The 27,076-nt window shown below is 63.6% G+C and overlaps 4 protein-coding genes across 11 annotated transcripts in view; 2 read left to right on the plus strand and 2 right to left on the minus strand.

Moving 5' to 3' along the window:
* SH3GL1 (SH3 domain containing GRB2 like 1, endophilin A2) overlaps positions 1-12,401 on the plus strand; it is a 28,530-nt gene extending 16,129 nt beyond the window's left edge. Inside the window, exons 2-10 of one of the 3 annotated variants that reach the window (XM_030509322.1) lie at positions 1,578-1,646; positions 1,760-1,832; positions 2,458-2,601; positions 4,554-4,687; positions 5,855-6,013; positions 6,499-6,602; positions 8,360-8,484; positions 8,943-8,999; positions 10,714-12,401. In XM_030509322.1, coding sequence (XP_030365182.1) covers positions 1,578-1,646; positions 1,760-1,832; positions 2,458-2,601; positions 4,554-4,687; positions 5,855-6,013; positions 6,499-6,602; positions 8,360-8,484; positions 8,943-8,999; positions 10,714-10,910 — 1,062 coding nt within the window. In that variant the 3' untranslated portion in view covers positions 10,911-12,401. The remainder of the gene's footprint in view (positions 1-1,577; positions 1,647-1,759; positions 1,833-2,457; positions 2,602-4,553; positions 4,688-5,854; positions 6,014-6,498; positions 6,603-8,359; positions 8,485-8,942; positions 9,000-10,713) is intronic. The other 2 variants (XM_030509323.1, XM_030509325.1) reach the window with 2 other exon arrangements.
* A 169-nt stretch (positions 12,402-12,570) lies between these two features.
* Positions 12,571-16,427, minus strand: MPND (MPN domain containing). Its single transcript, XM_030509321.1, has 13 exons — positions 16,359-16,427; positions 15,460-15,686; positions 14,985-15,215; positions 14,744-14,906; positions 14,591-14,675; positions 14,410-14,506; positions 13,946-14,018; positions 13,798-13,874; positions 13,542-13,710; positions 13,391-13,461; positions 13,225-13,314; positions 12,978-13,070; positions 12,571-12,898 (listed from the first exon to the last, which is right to left on the minus strand). Exons 1-13 carry the CDS (start codon positions 16,363-16,365, stop codon positions 12,812-12,814), a joined length of 1,470 nt encoding a protein of 489 aa, XP_030365181.1. The 5' UTR covers positions 16,366-16,427; the 3' UTR covers positions 12,571-12,811.
* A 1,778-nt stretch (positions 16,428-18,205) lies between these two features.
* On the minus strand, positions 18,206-23,690 carry FSD1 (fibronectin type III and SPRY domain containing 1). Of its 2 annotated transcripts, none has more exons than XM_030509327.1 (13): positions 23,529-23,690; positions 22,853-22,948; positions 22,642-22,773; positions 22,470-22,571; positions 21,607-21,629; positions 21,334-21,455; positions 20,752-20,961; positions 20,480-20,578; positions 20,209-20,368; positions 19,524-19,603; positions 19,207-19,367; positions 18,656-18,744; positions 18,206-18,565 (listed from the first exon to the last, which is right to left on the minus strand). In XM_030509327.1, exons 1-13 carry the CDS (start codon positions 23,673-23,675, stop codon positions 18,511-18,513), a joined length of 1,476 nt encoding a protein of 491 aa, XP_030365187.1. In that variant the 5' UTR covers positions 23,676-23,690; the 3' UTR covers positions 18,206-18,510. The 2 variants fall into 2 exon arrangements, with proteins under 2 accessions (XP_030365187.1, XP_030365186.1); XM_030509326.1 differs by having other exon boundaries at positions 19,116-19,367.
* A 506-nt stretch (positions 23,691-24,196) lies between these two features.
* On the plus strand, positions 24,197-26,624 carry TMIGD2 (transmembrane and immunoglobulin domain containing 2). Of its 5 annotated transcripts, none has more exons than XM_030509328.1 (5): positions 24,197-24,433; positions 25,078-25,434; positions 25,792-25,812; positions 25,914-26,006; positions 26,405-26,624. In XM_030509328.1, exons 1-5 carry the CDS (start codon positions 24,397-24,399, stop codon positions 26,536-26,538), a joined length of 642 nt encoding a protein of 213 aa, XP_030365188.1. In that variant the 5' UTR covers positions 24,197-24,396; the 3' UTR covers positions 26,539-26,624. The 5 variants fall into 5 exon arrangements, with proteins under 5 accessions (XP_030365188.1, XP_030365189.1, XP_030365190.1 ...); XM_030509329.1 differs by having other exon boundaries at positions 25,081-25,434; XM_030509330.1 differs by lacking the exon at positions 25,914-26,006.
* Positions 26,625-27,076: the final 452 nt, after the last annotated feature.

Here is a 27,076-nt window from a genome sequence, read left to right on the forward strand (position 1 = left end):
GGGGCTGGGCTGGCTCCCCCTGCCTGGAGCAGCGGCCAACGGAAGCAAGAAACCCCACTGGGGTCGGTGCCCGTCCACAGGGAGCTGCGGGAGAGGTCCGGAGGAGGCCACGAGGATGATCAGGGCCTGGAGCAGCTCCCGTATGGAGCCAGGCTGAGAACATTGGGGCTGTTCAGCCTGGAGAAGAGAAGCTGCGTGGAGACCTCAGAGCAGCTTCCAGGGTCTGAAGGGGGCTACAAGGATGCTGGAGAGGGACCTTCATCAGGGACTGGAGTGACAGGACAAGGGGTGATGGGTTCAAACTGAAACGGGAAGTTCAGGTTAGACATAAGGAAGAAGTTCTTTACTGTGAGGGTGCTGAGGCGCTGGCACAGGGTGCCCAGAGAAGCTGTGGCTGCCCCATCCCTGGCAGTGTTCAAGGCCAGGTTGGACACAGGGGCTTGGAGCAACCTGCTCTAGTGGAAGGTGTCCCTGCCCGTGGCAGGGGTTGGAGCTGGAGGAGCTTTAAGGTCCCTTCAACCCAAACCATTCCCTGATTACCTAAAAGGTTTCCTCCCCCCACATTCCTCAAAAGAAACCGGGAACCGCGCTATCCCTGTGGGAGCAGGATTCCAGAGGAAGAAAGAGGTGATAAAATCAAGTATTTGATGTTGAAGTAAACAGAGCTGCATTGTTCATCCCAACTGGAGGTTTGACTACAAACACCAGAAGTCCTGGCACCGAGCGCTTGGGAGGCAGCGCCTGCTTCCTGCACCCCTTGTGATCTCTGTGTGCGCAAGCTGGTGTCCCGTGGGAGCAGGCTGGGGAAGACAAGCCCTGCTTTGGGCTGGTGTGTCCTGCAGCCCTGGCACACCAGCACGGGGCTGGGAGGGACACGCTGAGGTGGGTTTCATGAAGCCCTTGTCATCGTTGAGCTTGGGCAGGTGAATGGAGAGGTTCAGGGAGCTTTGCTCGGACCAAGTGACATCTCCTCTTGGGACTGGTTTTAGAGCAGGTCTCAGAGACACTTTGATCAATGGATTCAAACCCTTCCGCACGTCTCTTTATCCTCCACTTCCAAAGAATTCCAACCTGCCGTGGCCCAGATCCTCCTGCGATCCCCTCGGAGCCATGGTTCAGGGCTTTGGGAGGCCCGTGCTGTCTCCAGGCTCGGCTCCGGTGCTGGCTGCTCTGAGCACTGTGTTCGTTCCCTGTTTACTTGCATCTTGCCGGGTGTGAAGCCGAAGCCTTGGCTCCCAATGGAGTCGAGAGACAATCCTGCTGCTTGGGTTTTCCAGCCAGCACTGGGGCTGGAGCCGTGTGCTGTGACTGAAGGAGCTGCTGCAGCTCCTGTTGGGTGAGGAACACCCTGGCTAAGGCGTGCTTTGGGAGGGGAGGAGATGCTCGGAGCTGCAGTGGGGCAGTGTTAGCAAAGAGCCGCGTCTTTCTGATGTGTTTTGAGCTGTTCCTGCCACCTCCTTTCTCTTGCAGATGCCGTCTGGACCCTTTCTGTCCTGGAGACTTACTCCATGAGATACAAGGAGCTGTGAGCAGTTAGAACCGTGCCTGATTCCTTCTCCCTTGTTCTTTGTCTGCAGCTGGTCAGTGAGAAGGTCGGAGGGGCTGAAGGGACCAAGCTCGACGATGACTTCAAGGAAATGGAAAAGGTGAGTAGGGAACAAGAGAGAGCGTCTAAAATCACCCAGGTAACTCCTCTGTGAGCCTGCCAAAGCCCTGAGCTGCTCTTCACTGCTGCTGGGTCCCCTTGTCTTCCCTGCAGAAAGTGGACCTGACCAGCAAGGCAGTTACAGAAGTATTGACCAGAACAATAGAGTACCTCCAGCCAAACCCAGGTGAGTGCCTGGACCTCTCCTGTCCCCTTCCCTCTGCCACAGAATTCCAGGGAAAGAGGAAGAGGGGGAAGAGAGACACCAGAGAGAACCTTTTGGGCCCTGAGATGCTGGTCACCAGCCCACACTGGGCGCAGGTGAAGATCCACATACACCCCTCTTGCCCTGGGCTGTGTTCCTGGGCTGTAAGAGGCTGCTGTTGAACAGGGAAAGAACAGACACATCTTTCCCCTTGGACCTGGAGAGGTGCTGGAGGGGACCTGTTTTTCCTGGGATATCCAGGAAAATTAGCATGTCTGGGCTGGGAAGGGGTGGCTGCCTCTGTAGGCATCACCTCTGGAGCCTGCTGCCCTGCGTGCTTCCAGCCAGCTCCTTCAGAGCGCTCTGGGGACCATGGCAGGGCTGGGGAAACTCCTTTGGCCCTCAGTGGTGAGCTCTGGGCAACTGTTTTTGCTCTCTTGGAAAAGAACCTGCTCTTTTCCACGGCGAGCGCCGTCTCTGGGAGCTGCAGACAATGGGGCTGCTTGGCTTTGGGTGTAGCTCGAAACCCAAACCCGCTGGCAGCAGCCAGCAGCTTCTGCCAAGCACGAGGGAGTTGCAAACACGGCCGGGGCTGTTTGTGTGCCAGCTTCCAGGGCCAAGCTGACCATGCTGAACACCATGTCCAAGATCCGCGGGCAGGTGAAGAACCCCGGTTACCCGCAGTCGGAGGGGCTGCTGGGCGAGAGCATGATCCGCTACGGGAAGGAGCTGGGCGAGGACTCCAACTTCGGTGAGTGCCCGAAGCACGCGGCAGGGTGGGCGCCGCGGCAGGGCCCAGCTGCTGGTGCTGGAAATTCGGGAAGGGCTGTTGGGAGTCACCCAACGGGACGTGGCGGGGGCTTAAAAGGGGGCTACAAGGATGCTGGGGAGGGGCTCTTCATCAGGGGCTGGAGCGATAGGACAAGGGGTGATGGGTTTAAACTTGAACAGAAGAAGTTCGGGTTAGGTCTAAGGCAGAAGCTCTTCCCTGTGAGGGTGCTGAGGCGCTGGCACAGACTTTTCCCAGAGAAGCTGTGGCTGCCCCATCCCTGGCAGTGTTCAAGGCCAGGTTGGACACAGGGGCTTGGAGCAACCTGCTCTAGCGGAAGGTGTCCCTGCCTGGGGCAGGGGTTGGAGCTGGAGGAGCTTTAAGATCCCTTCAACCCAAACCAGTGTGATTCTATGAAAGACTTCCACCCGGGGCAGCAGGGAAGGGGTGAGCAGTGTCCTGGATCCCAATCCGTGGCATTAGATGCAAAACTACCTCCTAATACTTTCTTATTCAACACTGAGTTAAGCTTGCATGTAGGAAAAACTGCTGCCTTGCTTCAGAAGTGACTAATGTGGAAACTGGATTGAGCGAGAGTCAGGGGGTGCTGCTGCAGTTTCCAGCTAGAGCCCTGCCACAGGCAGGCTGCAGCCAGGAAACCCTTTCGCATGTGACTTGTGGGGAGGAGGAGGAGGAGGGTGAAGCCTTTTGGTGACATCAGTTTTAATCCACTGAAACATCAGCCTGTGCACGTGAGGGCGCGGGTGCATGCACATCTGTCCCATGGCCTCCGGTGCAGGGAGGAGCTTCCTTGCCTCACAGAATGGAAAAGCTCTGGCTGCTTTGTGGGAACACCAAAGGATTCTCCAGAGTGTCTCTGGCCCCCTCGGAGCCCTGCAGGAACTGGAGCTGTGACAAGGGAGAAGGAAGCTTTTAGCAGAACACACCAAAGCTGATTTCCTTTAATAGCCTCTCTTGAAAGCACCACTTAACCTGATAGATGCCCATGTTAGGACCACATCCCTCCCTAGGACACCTTATCTATAGTGGCCACGATTGAAAGGACTCTTCTTGTGTAGTTCTTTTTCCAGCTGGACGGTGGAATGAGGTTTCACTTTACCCTCTGTTTCACTTGTGTACTCTCCTGTGCTAATGGCATGCTGGAATGGTTGGGTTGCCAAAGCTGCACAGGAATAATTTCATCTAGAAATGGTTTCCACTGGAATTAAAAGCCAAGAGTAAATCTGCTTTGCTGCAGCTTCAGTGGCATTGTGGCAGGAGCCTCAGGAAAGCATGAAATGAAATAGGTTTCAATGAGCAACTTTGAGCTCTGGCATTCAGAAGAGAGCGGGTTGGCTGCAGACGCTGACCTGAAGGTAGAGGTTAGTGTCTGAAGTGGAGGAAAGGCTGCAGGTTTGCTGCCAGCAGCTGGGGAAACCTGAAAAGTTGGTCAGAGCACTCAGGGCTTCAGTGTCCCAACAGAAGCATGGATCAGACCGAGCACACCCCTGCCCTGGGCTCCTCCTGCCTCCCGTGGCCAAGGAGCAGGGCAAGGTTAAAGCCCTGCACGGCCAATTGGCAGCTCCGCGACTCCCTGAGCTAAAAGAGAGCTTGAAAATGCTGCTTTAAAAAGCATTTATCCCTTTTCCTTCTCCCAGGTCCTTGGTAGAGATTGTTGCTGCTTTCCAGAGTTACAAAGGAAGCATGTTAGTGAAGTGTCTTGTGTGGAGCTGGTACGAAGAGGCAGTTGCCAGCTCTCAGGCCCTTTGCTCTGTGCCAGGCTCAGAGGTTTGCTCCAGAGAGGAATGGGGGGCACTGGATGGGGGGCAGAGTGGCTCTGCATGCAGCCAGCACCCACTGGGCTCTGTTTAACTGCCTGGCCCCTTCTCCGTTCTCCCTTCCTCTCCCTCTTCCCTTGCTCTCCCCACTGGCAGGCGACGCGCTGCTGGATGCTGGCGAATCCATGAAGCGGTTGGCTGAGGTGAAGGACTCGCTGGATATTGAAGTCAAACAGAATTTTATTGATCCCCTCCAGAACCTGTGTGACAAAGACCTGAAAGAGATCCAGGTAACGCCGCCGTGGGTCGCTCTCCTCCTCATCTCTCTTGTTTCTGGCCTCTCCTGGCTGGCAGGAACACGTAACGCTGGCTCTGCCGCGGTGAGAACCAAGGACTCACACAAGCAGCGGGTCTGTTCCCTGCACCGTGTGTGCTTTCCCTCTGCACACTCACCAGTATTCCCTCCCTGCTCAGCACTGCTGCTGCTCCTGAGCAGCTCCTAAGGCTGGATGCAGGTTTAAATGGTTCTTCAATGACCATGGTTTATGGAGGTTACATCCCAGCGTATGCTCCGGCCTTGCTGAATTTGGTTCTTTGTGCTGTGAGCTCCCAGCCCTGTTGCATTTGGGCTGCCTGGCATTATCCTTCACAGTGCTCTTTACAGCTCTTGGCTCTATTCTGTCAGTAGCCTGGATGCTGTACCATAACTTCCAAGTTAGGAGCAAGCTTCCCTCTAGGTCTCTTATGCAGCATCTCAAGAAGGTCTTGAGATGTCTCGCTGGGGAGACATGGAGCTTGGTAGCTGCCATGTGCTACCACAGAGACACGTCTGTGCAAAGCACAGCCAGGGCTTTGCAGCAGGATTCAGCCCAACCTGTACGTCACCAGAGAGCTCTCTCAAGTGAATTTCCACTTGCAGTGCTGCCCCAGATAACATAACTGCCAGCTCCTGTTGCAGGGCTTATCTGTACTCCAGTCCTGCAGGCTGCCAGTTGAAACAGCCCTGCCCTGGGCGCTCAGTGCCCAGAACCTGCCTCCCAATTCCTCATCTCCAGACATCCCCACAGCTCTTGGGGAGCTGAAAGTGGCGCTCCAGCTCCTCGCCATGCAGAGGGCTTTGCATGGGGAGCACCCCCTGTGCTGTTCTCCTCCAGCTCTCAGCTGGAAGGGGGTGAAATCATATCAGTTTGTTGAGGGCTGCTGCTTAGTGCAAAGCCCCTGCAGCCGCAGCAGTAAATCCTCTGCCAGGCTGGGTTTGGGCAGTCCACTCCTCCCTGCCCTGCAGCTCCCCAGCTCTCCCGGAGCCTCTCCACGCTCTGAGCAAAGGTGGGAGCCACAGAAGATGTGCTCTGAGCTCAGGTTTCTGAAAGGCACGAGCTTGGCCTGGAACCGGAGCTGCTCCCAGCCTCTGCCTTGGCCTGCTTTGCCTTTACCGTTCATAACCACCTTCTTCCCAGCACCATCTCAAGAAGCTGGAAGGCAGACGCTTGGACTTTGACTACAAGAAGAAGCGACAGGGCAAAATCCCCGATGAGGAACTTCGACAGGCCATGGAGAAGTTTGAAGAGTCCAAGGAAGTAGCAGAGACCAGTATGCACAACCTTCTAGAAACTGATGTGAGTGCCCGGGGGGAGCTCTGTGTTCCCGTGTACACGAGGGTGGGATCTCTCAAGGGACACACAAGTTGAACACTCATTTCCACTCTCATTCGAGCAACTGCTTGCTCTCTGAAAAGCCAGATCTGAGTGCCCAGCACATGGCTTGGTTGGCCTCTTATCCCTTTGGAAGCCACTCTTCCTGATCCAGCTCTTGGCCAGAGGAGAGGCTGTGGCTTGTGTCTTTCGGGGTGCTGCTGGGGGTGAGGTTGGGCGGGTAAAGCAGGTTACTTGGGAAGGACTTGAACAACTGGCAGGGCCCAGAGAGCAGCAGGAGGTGTCCAGGCTGAGGCTTGGCCATGCCCGAGCTCTGCTGTGTGAAATCACAACCCTGCTCCTGCCGTCCCCGGGGAGCTCCCTGCGCACAGCGAGGTCTCAGCCCCCATGTGCAGTGCAGGAGCCTCCCGTCACCCAGAGGCGCTCACATGGCTGCTGTGGTTCCCCAGATCGAGCAGGTGAGCCAGCTCTCAGCCCTGGTGGACGCTCAGCTGGACTATCACCGGCAGGCAGTGCAGATCCTGGACGAGCTCGCCGAGAAGCTCAAGCGCAGGTGAGTGCTGGAGGCCCCAAACCCCGGTCTGTGGATACCTGCCTCTCCCTCTGAATCATTGGGGTTGGAAAGGACCTTAAGGCTCCTCCAGCTCCAGCCCCTGCCATGGGCAGGGACACCTTCCACTGGAGCAGGTTGCTCCAAGCCCCTGTGTCCAACCTGGCCTTGAACACTGCCAGGGATGGGGCAGCCACAGCTGCTCTGGGCACCCTGTGCCAGCGCCTCAGCACCCTCACAGGGAAGAGCTTCTGCCTCAGAGCTCATCTCAATCTCCCCTCTGGCAGGTTAAAGCCATTCCCCTTGTCCTGTCCCTACATCCCTTGTCCAAAGCCCCTCTCCAGGTTTCCTGGAGCCCCTTTAGGCACTGGAGCTGCTTTAAGGGCTCTGTCCCCTGGTGTTAGAGCTGCTTCTTGCAACCACTAGAGCTTCAATCCAGACCTCTGCCAGGCTGGAGGGGGTGCTGCCATCTGCACAACCTGCTTTCAGTGGAAGGAACACTGTGACATCTGAAACAAACCCTCAGTGCTTGTGCCACGGGCACTGGGCTGAGCCGTGCCTCAGCCAGGGTGTGCTGCTCCCCGCGAGGCTGGAGTGGAATGTGGCAGGGGTGGAGCAGGGTGAATCCCCTTCACGCCAGGGCTCACGGCTCCTTGCACTGTGGGTGTTGAGCCTTCTGGCCAAACCCAGATGGAGTCAGAAGTTCCATCCTGCCATTGGAGCAGCTGGCTCAGATGTCACAAGCAGGACATACCTGTCACCTTCTGTCACCTGGAACTGGCTCGCCTAGAGCCTTTGTGCCATTAGTTTCGTTGTGGTTAAGGAGGGTTCCTGGACATTGGCCATCGTTGTGGCTCAGAAAGGTCCATGTCGAGGGCTCCCCATTGCTCTGGAGACCAGAAGCTGGCTGCAGCTTGGTGGGGATGACGTGGTGGCCACCGGCCAGTGGAAGAGCACCAATACCACGTCCTTAAAGGCAAGCATCTGTGTGCCTTCCCCCAGAGCCCTCCACTTCCAGCAAGCCCCACTCTGTCTAACAGCAGTCTCCTGGTGGACCTGCTGCAGATGGAGCGTTGCCACGAGTGCTCTGGAGCCAGTGAGCTGGTGAGGGGCAGACACGAGCCTGGCGCGCGCGAGCAGCCCTGGAGCTGCCTGGTCCTGCTGCTCTCCTGCCCCTGCTCGGGTGCCCGAGCCCTGCAGCAGCCCCGGGGTTGCTGCTGAGGGGCCAAGAAGCACAGAGGTGCTGTTGGAAGCCCAGCACCCCCTGCCGGGGCTGGCAGCGGTGGTGGTCTTGCTGCTCTGCCTCCCCTCAGCAAGCATCTGCCCACCCCCTGGCCAGGGAGGGAGCGGTGGCTTCCCTGAGGCCGCCCTCTGGAGCCTGGGGCAGGGTGGACGGGCCCGGGGCAGCCCCTCTGCTCCTCAGGGTGCTTGGGTGCCGTGTCCCTGCAGAAGCTGCTGAGCGGATCCTGTGTCTGGTTTGAATTCAGAGCGGGGAGGATGCTGCCAAGTGGGAGCTTTCCAAGTGCAGCACGAGTGGCCTCTGCTGGCCCGGGGTGCCTGAGGCAGCTCCATAGCAAAGCCTGGCGCATGTGGCCCTCTCTGAGGGCAAGCTCCCAAACCCTGGGCAAGATCCACCCCGAGCACAAGAGGGTTGTGTGAGTTCTTGTCCACAAACCCGTGTAGCCCCCGAGGAGAACAAATACCATGTGGATGTCATCACACTGTTCCGTATCTCAAGTTATCCCCATTTCTTCTTGCAGGATGAGGGAGGCCTCCTCGCGTCCCAAGCGGGAATACAAGCCCAAACCCAGGGAGACATATGACTTCGGAGACACCGACCAATCTAACGGGGGCTTCTCTTGCAATCCCACCCCCAAAGTCTCAGGTAAAGTTGTCCCATTGTGTGTGCACACCCAAGTGCCTCTGGAGCAGCCTCCTGGGGATGGAGGGGAACCACTCTGCCTGGAAACGAGGTTTCTGGTGTGCTGGCTGTACCTGAGCAAGCTGGTGGCTCTGAACACTGTCAGCAGTGCCTCTAGGCTGGGGCTGTTTTCTCCTGGGGCCCGGCAGCCTTCGTTATATTGGTTTTGGGGATGTCCCAGTGGAGTCTCCAGCCTCGCCTGTAGTGCCCAGCCAAGTGGCAGCCAGGAAAACTGAAGCATCTCTTGCTCCCTCCCTGTCTTCCATCACTGCATTCATCCCTCCCTGGTCCCAGCGAGACAGGCGGGTTCCTAACACAGCATGTGGGCCGCCCTGTTTGTCCTAACAGCTCCTCCCTTTGGGCCCTGCCTTTCCCTCTCTCCAGTTCACGTTGGTTTAAGCATGTCTCTTTTTGTTTGGAAGCAGCTTCCTCCTCTTTCCGATCCAACAAGCCGTCCCGGGCCTCCGTCAGGAGTATCCGTGAGTTTCCTTCCTGTGCACTGCATGTGTGTGACCATCTCTCCCCATCCCTCCTCGCTCCTCCTGCCGTGCTGCTGCTGCTGCTGCTGCTGCTTGGAGCCGCTAATACCCCCGTGCTGAGCCTGGCCAGCACAACAGCAAAGCTGAGCCCAGCCTCGAGCTGAGCCTCCAGTGAAACCAGCCACGTTACATTGGGATTGACCACCCCAAAGCTGGGGCTTTGCTCGCCTGGAGGAGCTGCAGCAGCTCTCATCACACAGGCACGTCCTGCCTGGGGCCACAGGGAGCAGATGCTCTGCCACGAGGTGTCCGACATCTCGAGGGTCGCTCTGTTGTGGGTACAAGCACCCAGCCTGGATCGCTCCCACTCCTGCTGCCCATCCCTACCCCACTGCTGAAGGCTGGAGGGAGCAGGGAGAGCCTCGGCACGCTGAGCAGGTTCTGTGCTGTGTGGTCCCAGCAAGGAGCGCCCGGAGGGCTTGTGGGGTGATGTGGGGTCTGTGGGGCAGCGCTCCTGCTGAAGGGACCCGTTGGGCTCTGTGCCTCAGAGCCGTTGTGGTGGGGAAGGCTTGTGGTGGAGCAGCACAGGGGCAGGAGGGCTCGTGGAGCCTGGCGCAGGGGAAGCGCTGTGGTGGTGGGACCAGCCTGGTGCTGGGGAAGGTGTCTCAAAGCCACTTGCTTGGCTGCTGCTTCGGGTGTTCTCCGAGTTCTCTTCCAGTGCTCAGCCCCTTCTTGCTGTGGCTGTTCAGCAGAGGGGTGCTGGTTGCCTTGGTGCTGTTCCCCGTACCCCGGTGTGTGCACTGAGCCGCGGGGAGGGGAATGGGGGCCCTGCGCACCCGGCTGGTCTCTCTTAGCTCAGCCCCTTCTCAGTAGGACCCCTGCACCCACAGAGCCCATCCTGGGCTAGTGCAGGGGCAGAGCAAGCAGCAGCCTTCCCTTTGCAGGCTGCTTAAATCATGGAGCTGAGACAGGGAAAGAGCCGGGGGTTTGCTCCCCATTCCTGGGGGTCTCGCAGGCAGCACTGAGCTGGATCTGAAACCCCGTGCCCAGGGAGGTAGTCACAGACCTCTCCAACCCATCATCCTCAGGCTGGGGTGACCCCCTAAAGCAGAGGGACCCCCAGGGTCCTCTGCCACCACCTACTGATAACCCCATCTTCAACTATCGGACTGCACAGTGGGCTTTAACCTGCCAGAGGGGAGACTGAGATGAGCTCTGGGGCAGAAGCTCTTCCCTGTGAGGGTGCTGAGGCGCTGGCACAGGGTGCCCAGAGAAGCTGTGGCTGCCCCATCCCTGGCAGTGTTCAAGGCCAGGTTGGACACAGGGGCTTGGAGCAACCTGCTCTAGTGGAAGGTGCCCCTGCCCGGGGCAGGGGTTGGAGCTGGAGGAGCTTTAAGGTCCCTTCAACCCAAAGCAGGCTGGGATCTCTCACCTCTGGAGGAATAACGTGGCTTTTCACCACAGTGAGGAGGAGGTGGGTGCTGGAGGCAGGGCTCTGCTCTGGGACAAGGTGCTGAAGGCACCGGAGAGCTGAGAGCGAGGAGTTCAACCCGAGTTAAAGCTTTACGGTGGCGGGGGCAGCCCGGGGCAGGGCAGAGCCGGGTTGTGGACCCAGTCGTGCGAGAGCCGCGGTGCCGCTGCTGCTGGAGCTGCCGGTGCCGGCGGGGGCTGTGCGGGGGCTCCAGCTCACCTCAGCCCCCGTCCCTCCCCGCAGCCCCCCTGGACCAGCCCTGCTGCAAGGCTCTGTACGACTTCGAGCCCGAGAACGACGGCGAGCTGGGCTTCAAGGAAGGAGACATCATCACCCTGACCAACCAGATCGACGAGAACTGGTACGAGGGCATGATCAACGGCCAGTCCGGCTTCTTCCCCCTCAACTACGTGGAGGTGCTGGTGCCGCTACCTCAGTGAAAGGCGCCGGCGCTCCCGGCCCGCTCCACGGAGCCTCCATTCCACCTCCATCCCGGCTGCGGCGGCACCGCGCGGTGACACTGCCACCAGGGAACAAGCCAGAAGGGTCAGACCCCCTCCCCTTACCCCCTCCCTGGATTTGGTTATCTTAGGTCTTGGGTTTATTGTCCTTCTGGTGCTTGAACTTCGGTACTTTGCGCGTCCTGCCACGTCCCCCCCGGCTGTACGATTGGCGCAGGCCTCCCCCCGTCCTCCTCCTGTCTTTCCTTTGGGTCACGCGTCCGGATGAGCCGGGTGGGAGAGCCGGGATGCAGCCTCCTCCTTCAGCATCGGCACCGAGAGACGCGCGGCCCAGTGCTGGGGGGGAGCAAGACCTTCACCCCCTCCCCACTGAACACTACCCCTCTCCCCACGGATGCCCAGCACCCGCGTAGGAGCCCGGCTCTCCCTGGGGCTCAGGGGAGGGATACCGGGGCACAGCAACACTACAGCACCCATCAGACACTAAACCAGCCCCGTGGGGCTCTGTGCCATCCCTGCCACCCCAACGGGGCAGAGCAGGGATCCCTCTGCCCCCTCCCCGCGGTCCTTGGCTCCCAAGCGCATGCCTGCTCCCTTCTGCCCTTGATTTTAAGGATTTTAAAGCCAAGTTGCTTCTGGATCTTTGGCTTTTGCTATTGGGATGATGCGGGGAGGGAGCTTTGGGGCAGATCGTGGCTCCTGTCCCTCGCAGGTGCTTCTTCCCCCGGGAGCCATCAGCACCCATGGGTGCTGCAGGACCAGAGCTCAGCTGATCCTCACGTGCCTTTCCTGAACCCCCCCCATTCTCTACTCCCCAAAACCCTCCATATGGGGGGCAACGAGCCCCTTGGCCACTGGGCTTGGCGGGAGGAGGGACCGTACATCCCGGTGCTGCTCCTGCCACCCCATAGCCCCGGGTTCCTTGTTGTGGGGGGCAGGATGGGGCCTGGTGGCGCTCCCCCCATCTCAACTCCTGCTTTTCCTTGCTACGAGTGGTCTGTTCCCCCCTTCCTGCGGGCCGGGCTCCGGCGCCTCTCCTCGGCTGCCACCGTCCCTGCTTGGCTGGGGACCAAGCTCCGCAGCAGGCCCTGTCCCCGCTGCTCCCATCCCACAGCCCCTGCTCCTGGTGTGAACCTGCATGTCCATGTCCGTGTGCTCCCGCCGTGCCGGGCTGAGCAGTGACCCCATCCCAGAAATGGGGCGGGGGGGGCACGGGGCAGCTCCAGCAGCACAGGGAGAACAGGGGCCCGGTGTCCTCGGGGGTCCTCCCCTTGGTCCCCCCGCTGTGGGTCCTGCTCAGGTGGATTGAGATGCGTTTTGGGACAACTTGCTACACCTTTTTCTTCTGTGGTTTTTTGTAAGGGTTTCTCCTGGTTTCTAGGGGAAAAAACAAAATGACCCCCCCTCCACCCCCCCCCCGAAGCTCGACTTGTATCTGAATGGAAGTATTAAATGTCTTCTTCTTTCTAATGGCTGCGTCCTCTGTGAGTGTGTGTGAGCCAGGGGGGACCACGGTGCGAGGGAGGATGAAGGATCAGCCCCGGATGAGCATCCCTCTGGTTCAGCATCCAAATGGATGGTGGTGGCAGCAGCCCCTGAGCTCCCCCAGCACTGGTAAGATGCCCCCAAACCACCCCGCCTCTCAGGAACTGCTCTTTAATCAACTACCACTTCCACAAACAACGTACAGCCACGGCTCCCACCATCACCACAGCACCCTCCGGGGCAGGGCAGGAGCCAGCGGGGTGCTGGGACCCCCCCAGTGAGCCCCCCAGGGTGGGCGCTGCCCCACACCGGGTCTGGATGCGCCCCATGGGCTGGGGGCTGCTGAACCGAGCTGCGCCCGGCGCCTGCTCCGAGTCGAGGGGGCTCCTGGTCCCTCAGCCGCTGAGCTTGAGGAGGCTGAAGATCTGCTCCAGGATGTGGGTGAAGCTCTGGTCTTTGGGGGTGCGGGAGGCCAGCGAGCCCTGACATGGGGGACACAGCCCACTTAATCAAATGGGGGGGTGGGCTGGAGCTGATGCCCTGGTTAAAGCCCCTCCTCACCTTCAGCTTGTCCAGGTAGGTCTGATCCTGGCTCCAGAGCTCCTGGAACTTCACCAGGTCGGGGGCTCCCTTATAAAAGTCCACGAGCAGCGTCTGGGATGGGGGGAGAGAAGGGGCTGAGACACCGAGACCTCGGCACCACCATGGGGATGGGGAGGAGATTGTCACCATCACCACGGGCGGGATGGGGACGGGGTCAGGAGCTGCCCCTGCTGGGGTAGATGGAGGGGTTTGGTGTCCTCCTCACCATCTCCTGCAGGACATCGTTGGTGAGGAACCCATCCTGGATATAGGCCACCTCCACGTCCATGGGGATGCCGTAGTCATTGGGCCGTTGCTGGAGGACGGGGCAAGTTGGAGGTTGGGGGTCACCCCCACCCCAAATCTCCCCTGTGGGGCCGGCGACCCCTTACCTCGGGTGGTGGCATCACCCAGAAGGGCGCGATTTTGGACTCCACGCCGGGGTTCCCGTGGTAGTAGGGTCCTATGGGGGAGGCAGGGATGGGGCTGGCGGGGGGGCACGGCAGCAGCAGCCCCCCCCGGGGCCGTGGGGCCGGGTCTCACCGCAGATGAGGGCCAGGCAGGGCTGGAAGCCGTTGCCGCTGCCCTGCAGCTTGAGCTGATAGTCCATCTGCGCATCGATGTCGTGCAGCGAGGGCAGCGCGGGGCCGAAGGGGTGGCTGTGGTACCACCCCACCAGCGACAGCCCCCGCAGGAACAGGCTCTGGCAGATCTATGGGGGGGGGGGGAAGATGCTGTGGGGCTGGACATCCCCCCAACACCCCCCTGGGATGTATGGATGGGGTTGGGGTGGTTTTACCTCCTCCTCCACAGCACCGGCGGCCTCGGCATCGCCCAGGCGGGTCCGGCACGGGAAGGCTCGCAGCACCGTCAGCACTGGGGGGGACACAGGGTGGGTGGTGGTGGAGCGGGCTGGGGTGGGGGCACCCATGCACACATACACCTACATTGTGTGTTGGTGTCCCAGCGCCCGCCCAGGTAACCCACGACTTCGCTCCGCGTCAGGTGGCTGTGGAAATCCTATGGGAAAAGGTTAAAATGAGCAGCTCGGCCCCCAAAAATGTCACCGGGGACACCCCAGGGACATAGATCCATGGAATGGGTTGGGTTGAAGGGACCTTAAAGCTCCTCCAGCTCCAAGCCCCTGCCACGGGCAGGGACACCTTCCACTAGAGCAGGTTGCTCCAAGCCCCTGTGTCCAACCTGGCCTTGAACACTGCCAGGGATGGGGCAGCCACAGCTTCTCTGGGCACCCTGTGCCAGCGCCTCAGCACCCTCACAGGGAAGAGCTTCTGCCTCACATCCAGCCTGAATCTCCCTCTTTTAGTTTAAACCCATCACCCCTTGTCCCACCGCTCCAGTCCCTGACGAGGGGATGTCCCACCCCGTGTCCCCCAGGGAAGGGACGCACCAGGAGCAGAAGGACGTTGCTGGAAATGGCCACATTGAAGGGTTGGAACTTGTTGATGGCAGCGAAGGACGTCACCTCCACCAGGGTCTGGGGGTTCCTGCAAGAGCCGCAGCCACCCTTTGTTCCCCAACAGCCCCTACGGGCCGGTGGTGGCACGTGCAGGGTCCCCATGGCCCCATACCTGGCCAAGTCACGGGTGCCCAGGGTGCAGTACCGGACGGGCGCCCGGGCTTTGCTCTCCATCCTCTTGGCCGGGGGGCCGTGCTCTGCGAAGCACAACACCCGTCACCGCTGCCGGGCGGCGCAGGGCCCCCAGTGCCCCCCATCACCTCACCCGTCCCCGCCGGCTCCACCACGCTCTTGCATTGCTGCTTCTTGCTCCTCTCCTCTGGCTTCTTGGCAGGCACCAGCTCCGGCACCGGCGCCCGGCCCTCCCGCGCCGCCTCCTCCTCTTCCTCCTCCGGCACCTCCTCATCCTCGCCCTCGCTGGCCAGGCTCTGCGGGCAGCACCGGGCTGGCCCCCACTGCACCACCCCACCCCGGGGGGCACCCAGAGGGGCTCCCACCCAACACACCTCGTCGGCGGGCGGCACGTTGGGCTGGTGCTGCCGCAGCCACGCGGCTTTGTACTGGTCCAGCTTCTGGCCCTTGTAGCGCACGGACGCCCAGCCGCAGCCAGACTTCTTGGCCGGGTTCACCAGGCGCTTGCAGTGCGTGGCCCAGGCGCTGGGCGAGTTGAAGACCTGCCCCGTCTCCTGCCACGTGATGGTCCCGTCTGCACCCAGGTCCCCCACGAACTTCTTGCCCTGGGGAGCATGGAGTGAGATGGGGAGGGACCAACCGGTGCCCTGTCCCCAGCGCTGTCGCCATCCCTCTCCCCATCCCTGTCCCCATCCCTCTCCCCATCCCTGTCCCCATCCTTGTCCCCATCTCATGTCCCCATCCCTCTCCCCATCCCTGTCCCCATCCCATGTCCCCATCCCTGTCCCCATCCCTCTCCCCATCCCATGTCCCCATCCCTGCCCCGTCCCTGTCCCCATCCCGTGTCACCAGGTAGTAGATGGAGAGGACGCCGCGGGCCGGCTCGAGGAGCCCGTCGCGGAGCAGGACGCGCAGGGTGATGCCGCGGCGGGTGAGCACGGCCCCCCGGGCCCCCCCCGCCGGCCTCGCCCCGCTCCCGGCCTCCGCCTCAGCCTCCGCCTCGTCCAGCCCCGGCTCCAGCTCATCCTCGTCCTCCTCCAGACCCTCATCCCTGCCGGGGGACGCGGCCGCCAGTGCTGCGGGATGGGACACAGTGCGTGGGGTCCCCCCCAAGAGCACCCCTGGGGGTCCTCCCTCGAGCTGCCTTCGGACAGGGGCACTGGGACGGGGATGCGCAGGGACATGGGGATGTGAGCACGCAGGGACGCAGGCAGAGGGGACACAAAGACACGGGGCAGGGACGGACGCAGGGACAGGCGGATGTGGGGCACTGATGGGGGCACAGGGAGATGAGGGGGGGTGAGGACACAGGGACATGGTGAGAGCGGACGAGGGGACATGGGGATGTGGCTGGGGGACGTGGGGGCCTGGGGACATGGGGATTTAGGGGCACAGGGACATAGGGATATGGGGACACAGGGGTGAGGGGACATGGGGATTTGGGGACATGGGGATGTGGGGACGTGGGGATTTAGGGACGCAGGGATTTGGGGACGTGGGGATTTAGGGACACGGGGATGTGGGGACACGGGTCCGTGGGGACACGGGGACACAGCGACGTGGCCGCGGTGCGTGTGTCACGTTCCCGGTCCCCGCTCGTGTGTGTCCCCCCGGGGGCGCGCGGCCCCGCGCAGCGCGCACGGGGCGGGGGGGGGGGGGTGTCCCGCGTGTCCGTGTGCGCGCGCGCGGGTCACACGTGCGCGCGCTCCCGCGCAGGTGCCGCGCCCGGTGCGCGCGCCCGCCCGTACCTGCCATGCTCCGGTCCGCTCCCGGTGCGCGCGGCGGCGGCGGCACGTGACGGGGCGGCACCGCGCGCCCCGCCCCGCCCCGGGAGGGGGGACACCGGGACCGGGACACCGGGAATGGCGGGGGGGGGGGGGGGTGCGCAGCGGGACAGCCCCGCACCGGGACACACACAGAGACACAGACACAGACCCGCGGCCTGACCCCCCCCCCGCCCCGGCGGTGCCCGCAGCCCGGACCGGCGGCACCTGCGGCTCCGGCGGCCGGAGGAGGCGCGACCGGTGACACCGCCCCCGGGACCGGCCCCCGCCGCCGCCTCGGTGCTACCGGAGGGGCCGGGCCGGGCTCACACCCGCCGTCCATGGGGGGGGTCCCTGCAGTGCGGGGCGCGGGGAGGGGCTCCGGGGTGGGAGCGGGAGCAGGAGATGCGGCGGGATCCATCCTGACCACGGCGGAGGGGTCCCGGTGACCGCTCACCATTGTCCCCTGCAGCCCCCCCGACCCGGCGCTGCTGCCAGCTCACGGAGTCCCCCATCACCCCGAGGTCCTCACAACCTCCAGCCCCCCCCAAGCCACCACTGCCCCTATGAACCGGGGGGGTTGGGGCCATTCTGGGGGTCTCCATCCTCCCCGACCATGGGTGACACCGCTGGGGGTGACAGGGCAGGGCTGTCCCCAGGGTCCCCAACTGCTTCTTGGAGGTGACTGGTGCCCCCGAGCGCTGCTGCCTCCCGGGGGTGTCTGTGCCCCCATTGCCAGGAGAGGAACGGGTGAGCAGGAGACAGGGATGGGCGGCATCACGGTGCAGGTCCCCGTGTGACGGGGGTCCCCCCGTGACAGGGGTCCCCACCTTGGGCATGTGTCCCCATGCAAGGGTGGTATCAGTGTGTGCGTCCCCATGGGAAAGGTCTCCCCAAAGCACAAGTCCCCTGCGAGGGTGACAGTCTCTATGTAAAGGGTGGCCCCAAGGTGAGGGTCCCCGTGGGGTGCAGGTTCCCATGCGACGGGTGAGCCCCCACCCCAGGCACCCATCTGAGCCCCTGGGACGGGCCCCACAAGGGACTGGGACCCCCAAAGCTGGGACCTGGGATCACCAAGAGACTGGGACCCCCTTAAGGGCTGGGACACCCAAGGAGCTGGACCCCTCAAGGCCATGGCCCTTAAGGAATTGGGATCCCTCAGGGGCTGGGACCCCAAAAGGACAGGGACCCCCAAAGGGCTGGTCCCCCTAAAACACTGGGACACCCTCAAGGGCTGGTCTTTGGGGTGCTTGGGGCATTGCATGAGTGTTGGGATGACTTTGGGGTCCTGCAGGGGGGTACTGGGGTGTCTCAGGCTGGCACTGATGGGCTGTGGGGTGGGTTTGGGGGTGTCAGGGGCAGGCAGAGGGTCCATGGTGCCCCCCCTGCTCTGCTCCACAGTTAGTGGAGATGGATGGTGAGAGCGGGGAGGACACACGGAGGAGTGGGACCCCCTCGGCTGCCCCACACGATGCCCAGCTCCTGTCACCAGCTCTGGGGGGTCAGGGACTGGGCGGGGAAATGCCGGGGTCCTCTTCAGGCCATGACCCCCCCATGGTGGAGGAGCCTGCTGAGAACCTGCCAAGCTCCCATTTGAGGACTGATGGGCACCAGCATTGGGGGGGGGGGCCGGCTGCCCCCCGCTTTGTGTCAGGAACCAAGTGGGTGCCATGGGGCTGGGGTGGCACCGGGGTGGGGGGTGCTGGACCCCTAACCCATGGTTTTGGGGGGCATTACCCCAGATCAAGCCTCATCTCATCGCACCACCCCAAGAACCCCCTCTCCCCCCACCTTGTGCCGGTGCCCCCCCAGCACCCGGTGCCCAACCACGGCCGTGCCACACCATAAACATCCCGGTTTATTCTTCAGGCCAGAAGCAGCTCTCGCTGGTGGGGGGCGATGTGCCCAGCGCCGGGGGGGGGCACCGAGCTGGGGCAGGGGGGGGTCAGCCGGCGGGGCCATAGGCGCTGGTGCACCCCAGCTCTGGGCGCTGGCACAGGGCGGCGATGGGGTGATGGGGGGGTGTGTGTGGGGAGGAGGTGGGGGTACATTCAGTGCTCTCGCCTGGGGGGGGCACGGCTCTAGGGCAGGCTGGCGTTGGAACTGCTGGCCGTGCTGCTGCGCTTCTGCAGGCATTTCACAGCGCTGGGCACCTGCAGGCCCGAGCTGACCTGGAAGCTGCCGCACCAAACCTACGGGCACAGGAGGGCGCAGGGCTGTGGGGGGGCCGGCCCCCACCACCAGAGCCCTGCAGGAGCTGCCCAGCCCTGCCTGTCCCTTACCATGAAGGCGGGCAGCACGGGCTGCGTGAACTTGGTCCTGAAGGTGTGGAGCAGCTGCTTGGTCCTGGCGTTGTAGAAGGACAGGATCCCTGCAGGCACAAGCATGGGGTGTAGGGGGGTGTCACAGGGCCTGCAGACCCCCCCATCACAGTGCCCGTGGTGGTGGCAATGCCCACATTGGTGCCCATGTCCCCATAGAATCAAGGAATGGTTTGGATTGAAGGGAGCTTAAAGCTCCTCCAGTTCCAACCCCTGCCCCGGGCAGGGACACCTTCCACTAGAGCAGGTTGCTCCAAGCCCCTGTGTCCAACCTGGCCTTGAACACTGCCAGGGATGGGGCAGCCACAGCTTCTCTGGGCACCCTGTGCCAGTGCCTCAGCACCCTCACAGGGAAGAGCTTCCTTACATCCAACCCAACCTTCCCCTGCTCCACTTTAACCCGTCCCCGTCCCGCACCCACCTTCGGGGAAGTTGCAGTGGACGCCGATGCAGTCGGGCACGGGCACGTCCAGCACCTTGGCCTTGTTGGCGTGCTTGGCACTGAAACTGACCTGCAGCCAGTTGTTGAGGTGGAGGCACCAGGACGCCGAGGTCTTGCCGAGCTGGTCGAACTTGCCCAGGCTGCGATAGGCCACCCCGACACCAAAGGCTTTGCTGTCCCGATCAAACTGCACCTCCCAGTAGTGGTCATCACCATCGATCAGGGTGTCACCTATGGGCACAGCTCATGAGTGTACCCATGGGGTGCCCCATGCCCACCCCCATCACCCCCTTGTGCCCTCAGGACCATCCTCTCCCCTCCATGCCCCCAGCCACTGGGTGCCCTCAGGGTCCCCACCAGCACCCACTGGGTGCCCCCAGCCCTCACCCAGGACTGTGTAGGACTCGGCGGTGAAGCGATCTCGGCCCCCACGTCCTGAGGACATCCTCTTGGGTGACTGCACCGCCCTAGGACAGAGAGACAAGGCTGTCAGCAGCAGGTCCTGGTGTCATCCTGCCCCTCGACTCGGCTCTGCTGGGACCCCACTCGCAGCACTGGTGCGGTGCTGGTGGCCCCAGCACAAGGACATGGAGCTGTTGGAGCAAGGCCAGAGGAGGCCACGAGGATGAGCAGGGGCTGGAGCAGCTCCCGTATGGAGCCAGGCTGAGAACATTGGGGCTGTTCAGCCTGGAGAAGAGAAGCTGCGTGGAGACCTCAGAGCAGCTTCCAGTGTCTGAAGGGGGCTACAAGGATGCTGGGGAGGGACCTTCATCAGGGACTGGAGTGATAGGACAAGGGGTGATGGGTTCAAACTGAAACAGGGGAAGTTCAGGCTGGGGATAAGGCAGAAGCTCTTCCCTATGAGGGTGCTGAGGCGCTGGCACAGGGTGCCCAGAGAAGCTGTGGCTGCCCCATCCCTGGCAGTGTTCAAGGCCAGGTTGGACACAGGGGCTTGGAGCAACCTGCTCTAGTGGAAGGTGTCCCTGCCCGGGGCAGGGGTTGGGGCTGGAGGAGCTTTAAGGCATTACCTGGGGATGGGGGGCAATGCTGGCTGGCGGGGGGGTGGCGGTACCTGGCGGGTGAGTTGGCCGGTGACGCCGTCCTGCCTTTGCCGTCCTTCTCGCGTGCTTTGACGTCCTGCAGCTTACCGCCCGTGGCGTCCCACTCCACGCTGAGCTCCTCCACGCGCAGGTTCTGGTGGCACGTGCTGGCGTCCAGCCGAAACATGAATGCTGGGGACAGCCACCGTCAGCACGTGCGGCACCGCGGGGCTGGGGACCCCGGGCAGCGTGGGGTGGCACGGGGAGGGTGATAGCGCCCTGTACCCCGCCTCCGGTACCCACCTCTTGTCTCTAAAGTGACCGGCTCGGAGAACTCGCCTGCCACAGCCTTGTTACACGCCCGCACCCGAAAATTCATGTACTTCATATCAAACTTCATCCCTGTGGGGACAGCAGGGCCACAAAGTGGGGTACAGGGGGGAACCACCACCCCCGTGTCCCCTACAGAGCCTGGCACTGCCACCCAGCCCCCTGGCACTCCAGCCCCCTGCCACCCGCGGTGCCTGCTCCCACCCTGGCACCCTTTGGGGCTGGTTCTGCCCCCGTGCCCTCACTGGGGAGGGTGTACTCAGTGGTTCTGATGCCCTCGACCACCATCCAGGGCTGGTCCTCCTTGGCGCGGGGCGGCCCCTCGAAGTTGGTCCTGCGGTACTCCAGCACGTAGTGGTCGATCTTAGTGTCCTCCTCGGGCATCCTCCAGCTCAGCGTCACGCAGTTATCGGCCACCAGAGACTCCGCCAGGTCGATCTCGGGGGTGCTGGGCACTGCCCGCAGGAACAGCCATGTCAGTGTGCCCCCCCACCAGCCACAGTGCCCCCTGCACCCCTGGAGCACCCCCGGGGCACCCCTGCATCCCATGGGCTTGGTAACTCCGTGGCACAGCACCCTAGGGACCCTACATGCAGCACCCACTGCACCCCTAGGAACAGCATCCCATCCCTCTCATCCCGTGTAGCCCCTCTGGGTGGGCTGCCCCAGGCCTTGCACCCCGCTCCAGCTCCTCACCCCCTCCCTTAGCACCCACCCTTAAACCCTGGCCCCCCCATCCTTGTGCTGTCCCCTCCCAGGCTGGCACAGCCGCTCTGTGTCCCCTTGCACCCGCTGTGCCCCCCCGTGCCCCTGCCTGCGGGCGGTACCTGGCAGGAAGGCGATGGCCTGGAGGATGCGGCGTTCCTGGGCAAAATCCACCATCAAGTGGCTCATGTTATCGCTGGCTTTGGCCTTGAGCGAGAGGCGGAAGGCGGGCGCCATCGTCACGCTGCGCGGGGACAACAGGGATCAGGGTGAGCGGGGCCGGGAGCCGGGCACCCACCCGCCCTGAGCGCTCCCCCCCAGCACCCGGGGGGCACCCGCTGGGGGTCCTGGCTGGGAGGAGGGTGGCGGTTAGTGGGGGCACGGTGGGGCCGTACCTATCCTTGATCTGCTTGGCAGCCTGGCGAGCGCAGAGGGAAAGAGGAGGGAGAAACAAAGCAGATGAGAGAGCAGAGCCAGGGGCCAGCGGGGGGCAGCAGGCACGGACCCCGCGGCTGAGCGTGCCCGTGTCCCCACTGTGGCACCCAGCAGCACAGCACCCCTGCATCCCCACTGCATCCCTGCGTCCCCACAGCACCCCTGCATCCCCACAGCACAGCATCCCTGCATCCCCACTGCATCCCTGCATGCCCACAGCACAGCACCCCTGCATCCCCACAGCATCCCTGCATCCCCACAGCACAGCACCCCTGCATCCCCACAGCATCCCTCCATCCCCACAGCACAGCATCCATCCATCCTCACAGCATCTCTCCATCCCCACAGCACAGCATCCCTGCATCCCCACAGCACCCTTCTATCCCCACAGCATCCCTCCATCCCCACAGCACCCCTGCATCCCCACAGCATCCCTGCATCTCCACAGCACAGCAACCCTTCATCCGCACAGCACCCCTGGTTCCCCATAGCATCCCTGCATTCCCACAGTGGTACCCCACAGTACAGCACCCCTGCATCCCCATGGCACAGCATCCCACATGCCCCCCATGTCCCTGCCCTTTGTCTCAAGAGGAGGGGGACATCGGGCAGCTCTGGGACCACCGCGGGGGGTCTCCATGCACCCCCAGCCCCACAGCAGGCACAGCCAGCCCAGTGTCACCCAGTGCCCAGCGCAGAAAGAAAAGGAGGGTGCCCGCCGGGGGTGAGCGCAGCATCAACCAGCAGGTAAAGGGGGGTTCAGGGCACCCCCAGCATGGGGGCCACTGGATGGGGACATCCCCCTGTGCTGGTGGGGACATACCTGGTGGAACTCGTGGTCATTGGCCATCCCCAAGGTCTGGTTGGCCGCTTCCAGCAGCTCCTCCGAGCTCTCCAGGGCCTTGGTACACGCCGCAAGCTGGGCCTGTATGGGGAGGGGAGAGGGAAGTGATGGGTGGGGGTTAGGGGTGCGGGGCACACGGGTGGGTGCTCACCTGCAGCTCGTAGGTGCGCTGGGCACGTTCCTGCTTGATCTTGGTCACCATGTCCTCCTTCAGCTCGTCCAGCAGCGCGAACAGCGACTGGAACTCTGTGTCCAGGTCCTCCTGCGCCCGCGTCGAGTTGTCCTGGGCACAGCGGGGGGGTGTCAGTGGGTGCCGGGATGGGGGTCCCCAGGGGGAGGGCGGGGGGGGGTGTCCCTGGTACCTGCACATTCTGCATCATCTGCTTGAGGGAGTAGATGAAGTTCTGGATCTCCTCATTCTTCACGGCCAAGGTGGTGATGATCTTGCGTATGGACTCCTGCCCGGCCCCGCCACACACGGTCAGGGGTCAGTGTCCCCCCCTGCCCCCCCGTCCCCAGGCGCCGGGCACGGCATGGCGCGACCAGGATGACTTGGCAAGTGTGAGCGTGTGAGGGCAGAGGGACAGCCCTGCGCCCTCCTCCATCCCTGCATCGCCAGCCTGCACCCCGCAGCCTCCTCCCTCCACACTCCCACCCCTCCTTCCTCCAGGCCTTCATCCCCTCCGTCCCCTCTTCCTCCATCCCCACTTCTCCATCCCTGTTCCTCCTTTCTCCATCTCCTCTTCCTCCATCCCTCCTTCTCCACCCCTGTTCCTTTCTCTATCCCCTCTTCCTCCAACCCCTCTTCTTCCATCCCTGTTCCTCCATCCCTACATCCCCTCTTCCTCCATCCTTCCCTCATCCCTCCACCCCCCTCCCTCCTTCCTCCATCTCTCCATCCCCCTCCCTTCTTCCCTCCCTCCCTCCCCGCTTCCTCCATCTCCCCCCCACCCCTCCATCCCTGCATCCCCCCATCCCTCCGCCATTCCCATTCCCGTCCCCATTCCCGTCCCGGTCCCATTCCCGTCCCATCCCCACCTGCTCGCCCATCCCGGGCCGTCCCCGCCGCTCGGCCCCGCCGCCACCAACAAAGGGGGAGCGGCGCCCCCCGCCCCGCCCCGGTCTGCCCCGGCCGCGGGGTGCGACGGGAGATGTAGTCCTGGCGCCGGGGCAGCCCCGCGGCATGCTGGGAGATGTAGTCCATGGGGGGCGACGTAGAGGGGAGCTGTGCTGAGACCCCCGGTGGGTCCCTCATCCGAGCGAGGGTGGACATGGAGAGGGGCCGCGGAGGGACACCCCTCCAGCAGCACCCCGGGTACGGGGGACAGGAGCCCCCCGCTTGGGGACCCCCTGCCCAGGGCAGGGTCCCGCTGGATGCCCCCGGGATGGGGCACCGGGGTTCGGGGGACGGCTGCCAGCATGGGGCGCACCCCCCCCAGCTCTGCCCGTGAGGCCACATGGGTCTCCCCGGCCCGCTCTTGGGTCAGGGCGTGTGTGTGTCCCCGGGGGGGCTCGTCCCTGCGTGTGGGGCTGGGATGGAGTCGAGCCGGGACCCCTCACCTGGGGGGAGCGGCCCGAGGAGGTGCCATCCCCTGCCCCTCCTCCGGATGGTGTCCCCCATCCTTGTCCCCATCCCAGCCCCAGCCCCAGCTCCATCCTGGTCCCCGTCCCAGCCACCACCTCTGTGCCCATCCCGGTCCCGGTCCCCGTCCCCCAGCCCTGAGCAGCAGGGGCAGGAAGCGGTGGCGTCACAGCCAGCAGCGCTGGTGTCAGGGGCCAGGAGGCTTCGGGGACAGCAGCGCTTTGCGGACAAGGACAGCCTGGGGACAGGGACCCTCCGGGGACAGGGACACCCCTGGGGACGCAGCCCTTCAGAGCGGGGCGCGGGGCTGGCACTGGTGCGCAGATGTGGGGGCTCGGGGTCCTCATCCCCCTCCTTGGTGGTGAGTGGGGGGACAGGGCTGGCTCGAGGGGATGCAGGTGATGGTGGCTGGGCCGTGGGGCTGGGGACTGGGATTTCGGGGGGCACATTGGGGGCACGGGTCAGACTGGCCTCTGTGTGATGGCTGGGGCAGGGGGGAGCTCCTGGGGACGTCTGTCCTGAAAGGGGGGCTGTGGAAGGGATGGGGACACAGAGGAAGGGGACAACCGTGCGGACAGGAGGGTGATGGGTGGGCGGGTGGACAGAAGTGGTGGGGGGACAGGATGGAAGAGATGGGGATGGATGGGGGGACACGGGGAGGGGACAGGATGGGGTGAGAGCGCGTGTGGGGACAGGATGGGGACCAAGGGAGGGGGGACAGGATGGGGACAACCGTGCGGACAGGAGGGTGATGGGTGGGCGGGTGGACAGAAGTGGTAGGGGGACAGGATGGAAGAGATGGGGATGGATGGGGGGACACGGGGAGGGGACAGGATGGGGTGAGAGCGCGTGTGGGGACAGGATGGGGACCGAGGGAGGGGGGACAGGAAGGGGACAGAGGGACGTGCAGAGCGGTGTGTGGCTGGAGGCAGCAGTGCGGGAGCGAGCCCGGCTCCGGGTCCATGGGGTGCCCTCAGCCCCCCGTGACCCCCGCGCTGTCCCCAGCAGCGGGTGCCCTGCGGGTGAGCCAGGTCCCGGGCGAGCTGTGGGTGCCGGCGGGTGAGGAGGTGACCCTGTGGTGCCGGGTGCTGGCGGCCGAGCCCTGGGACCTGCTGCGAGTGGAGTGGGTGAAGGACGGGGCCCGCGGGGCGCTGTGTGCCGCCCGCCTGCGCCCCGGCACCAGCACCGCGCCGGCACCCTGCGGCCCCCGGCTCCGCATGGCCTGGGACCCCCCCAGCGCCACCCTCAGCCTGCACCGGGCGCAGGGGGAGGACGCCGGGCGCTACCTCTGCCGGGTGACCGTCGAGATCCCCCACCACGGCACGGCCACCGGCAACGGCACCCGGCTCCATGTCACCGCAGGTACTGGGCGGGCCCTGAGCGGCCCCTTCTCCCTGGGGCCTCGGTGGGGACCCTGGGACAGGGTGTTATGGGGGAGGTTGGTGGGGTCCCTGGGGGTGGCTTCACTCTGGGGGCTCTGGAGGGAGGTGCTTGGTGGGTTTGGGGTGGCCACAGTGCAGGAGGGATGAGGACAGGGACAGGGATGGGGACAGGGATGGAGATGGGGACAGGGATGGGACAGGGAGAGCGATGGCGACAGGGACAGGGATGGGGATGAGGACAGGGATGGGGACAGGGATGGGGATGGGGATGGGGATGGGGACAGGGACAGGGATGGGGACAGGGTCATCCCTACCTGCTTTCCCCTCACGACTGCAGCTGATGGAGGCCATCAGGCGGGTGAGTGTCCCCACTGTCCCTGCTTGTCCCCTCCATCCTGGCACCCATGTGCCAGCGGTGCCAGCAGGGCCAGGGGTGTCCGCAGCTGGGTGTGCTTGCAGGGCTGGCGGGGGGGCTGGCGGGAGCCCTGGGGGGCTCAGCCCTCCTCCTGGCACTGGCTGTCCTCTGCCACCGGCACTGGCGCAGGACCTCAGGTAGCCCTGTCCTCAGTACCCCATCCCCAAATACCCAATCCCAAATACCCCATCCCCAACACCCCATCCCAAATACCTCATCCCCAGTACCCCATCCCCAATATCCTGCCCCCAAATACCCCATCCCTTTTTCCCCCTGTGCCTCTCTGTCCCCTGCCCAAACACCCCCAAGTCCCTCTCCCCCCCCGTACCCTGTCCCCACCTCCTCTCGTACCCTGCTCCATGCCCAAACACTCCCGTTCCCTCCTGCCCCACGTACCCCTGTGCCCAAATTGCCCCGTGCCCGCACCCCCTGCCCGCCTGCAGACACCTCCCTGCGGGTCCCCTGGCTGGGCCAGTCACTGCACCCCATCTCTAGGGACAAGGCTGCACCCTCCGACACCCATTTCCCCCCCCAGACACAAGGATCTACGTGAACATGGCGCCCCGGGCCCCCAAGAAGCTGCTGCCACCCCCCAAGGTGATGGAGAGCCGCACGTACCAGACGGGGCTGCACCGGGCACGGGGCCCCCCCACCGCCCCCCAGCCCTGAGGGGCTCTGTGTCCCTGTGTGCTGAGTCCCACCCCCCCAGCTCTGTCTTTCTGCACTCAAGAAAGGTGTTCTGCAGCACCCCATCACCCCGCTCCGTGTCTTGTGTGTGGCCACCCCACAGCATCCGCTGCTCCCGCAGTGCACCCAGCCTGATCTGCTGAGTGTGGGCAGGTCATGTCGGGGGGGCCAATGCACGGGCCGGGGGCCCCCCCGTTGCAAGGAACCTGCTCTGTGCTTCTGTGGCCTCATTTCGTGCCTGAGGGATGATGGTGACCACACAGGAAGCACCCGCACCTCCCAGCATGGACCCAGCAGCCACCCCCATGCTTTGGCTTTGATGAGGGTGACCCCAGCAGTGCCCCCCAAGGGCTGTGGTGGTGGTTGGGGGCTCATCTGGACACCCCCCATCACCCGCACCCCTGGCAAGGGTAGGAGCCCACGTGGTAGGACCAGGACCCAGCGACAGAGCCACCACCTGAGGGGTCCCAAGGCACCATCGAGTTGAGCACCAAGATGGGCCGGAGCGTCTCTGTGCCTA

Source organism: Strigops habroptila, chromosome 20 (assembly GCF_004027225.2).
Source record: "Strigops habroptila isolate Jane chromosome 20, bStrHab1.2.pri, whole genome shotgun sequence".
NCBI lineage: Eukaryota > Metazoa > Chordata > Aves > Psittaciformes > Psittacidae > Strigops > Strigops habroptila.

Bases quoted from the DNA above. Each gene is read 5' to 3' on its own strand.
- MPND (XM_030509321.1), bottom strand. The intron at 14,507-14,590 runs GTATGGGGCCAT...CGGCTCTTGCAG, and splicing joins GGCACCCGTGACTTGGCCAG to GAACCCCCAGACCCTGGTGG. The intron at 13,711-13,797 runs GTAAAACCACCC...CCCCCCCCATAG, and splicing joins CCGGTGCTGTGGAGGAGGAG to ATCTGCCAGAGCCTGTTCCT.
- FSD1 (XM_030509326.1), bottom strand. From the start codon at position 23,675: ATGCCGCGGGGCTGCCCCGGCGCCAGGACTACATCTCCCGTCGCACCC. The intron at 19,368-19,523 runs GTGAGGGCTGGG...CTGTGCCCATAG, and splicing joins CGAGTCCTACACAGTCCTGG to GTGACACCCTGATCGATGGT. The intron at 18,566-18,655 runs GTAAGGGACAGG...CTGTGCCCGTAG, and splicing joins CCGTGCTGCCCGCCTTCATG to GTTTGGTGCGGCAGCTTCCA.
- TMIGD2 (XM_030509328.1), top strand. From the start codon at position 24,397: ATGTGGGGGCTCGGGGTCCTCATCCCCCTCCTTGGTG. The intron at 24,434-25,077 runs GTGAGTGGGGGG...CGCTGTCCCCAG, and splicing joins CCTCATCCCCCTCCTTGGTG to CAGCGGGTGCCCTGCGGGTG. The intron at 26,007-26,404 runs GTAGCCCTGTCC...TTCCCCCCCCAG, and splicing joins GCACTGGCGCAGGACCTCAG to ACACAAGGATCTACGTGAAC.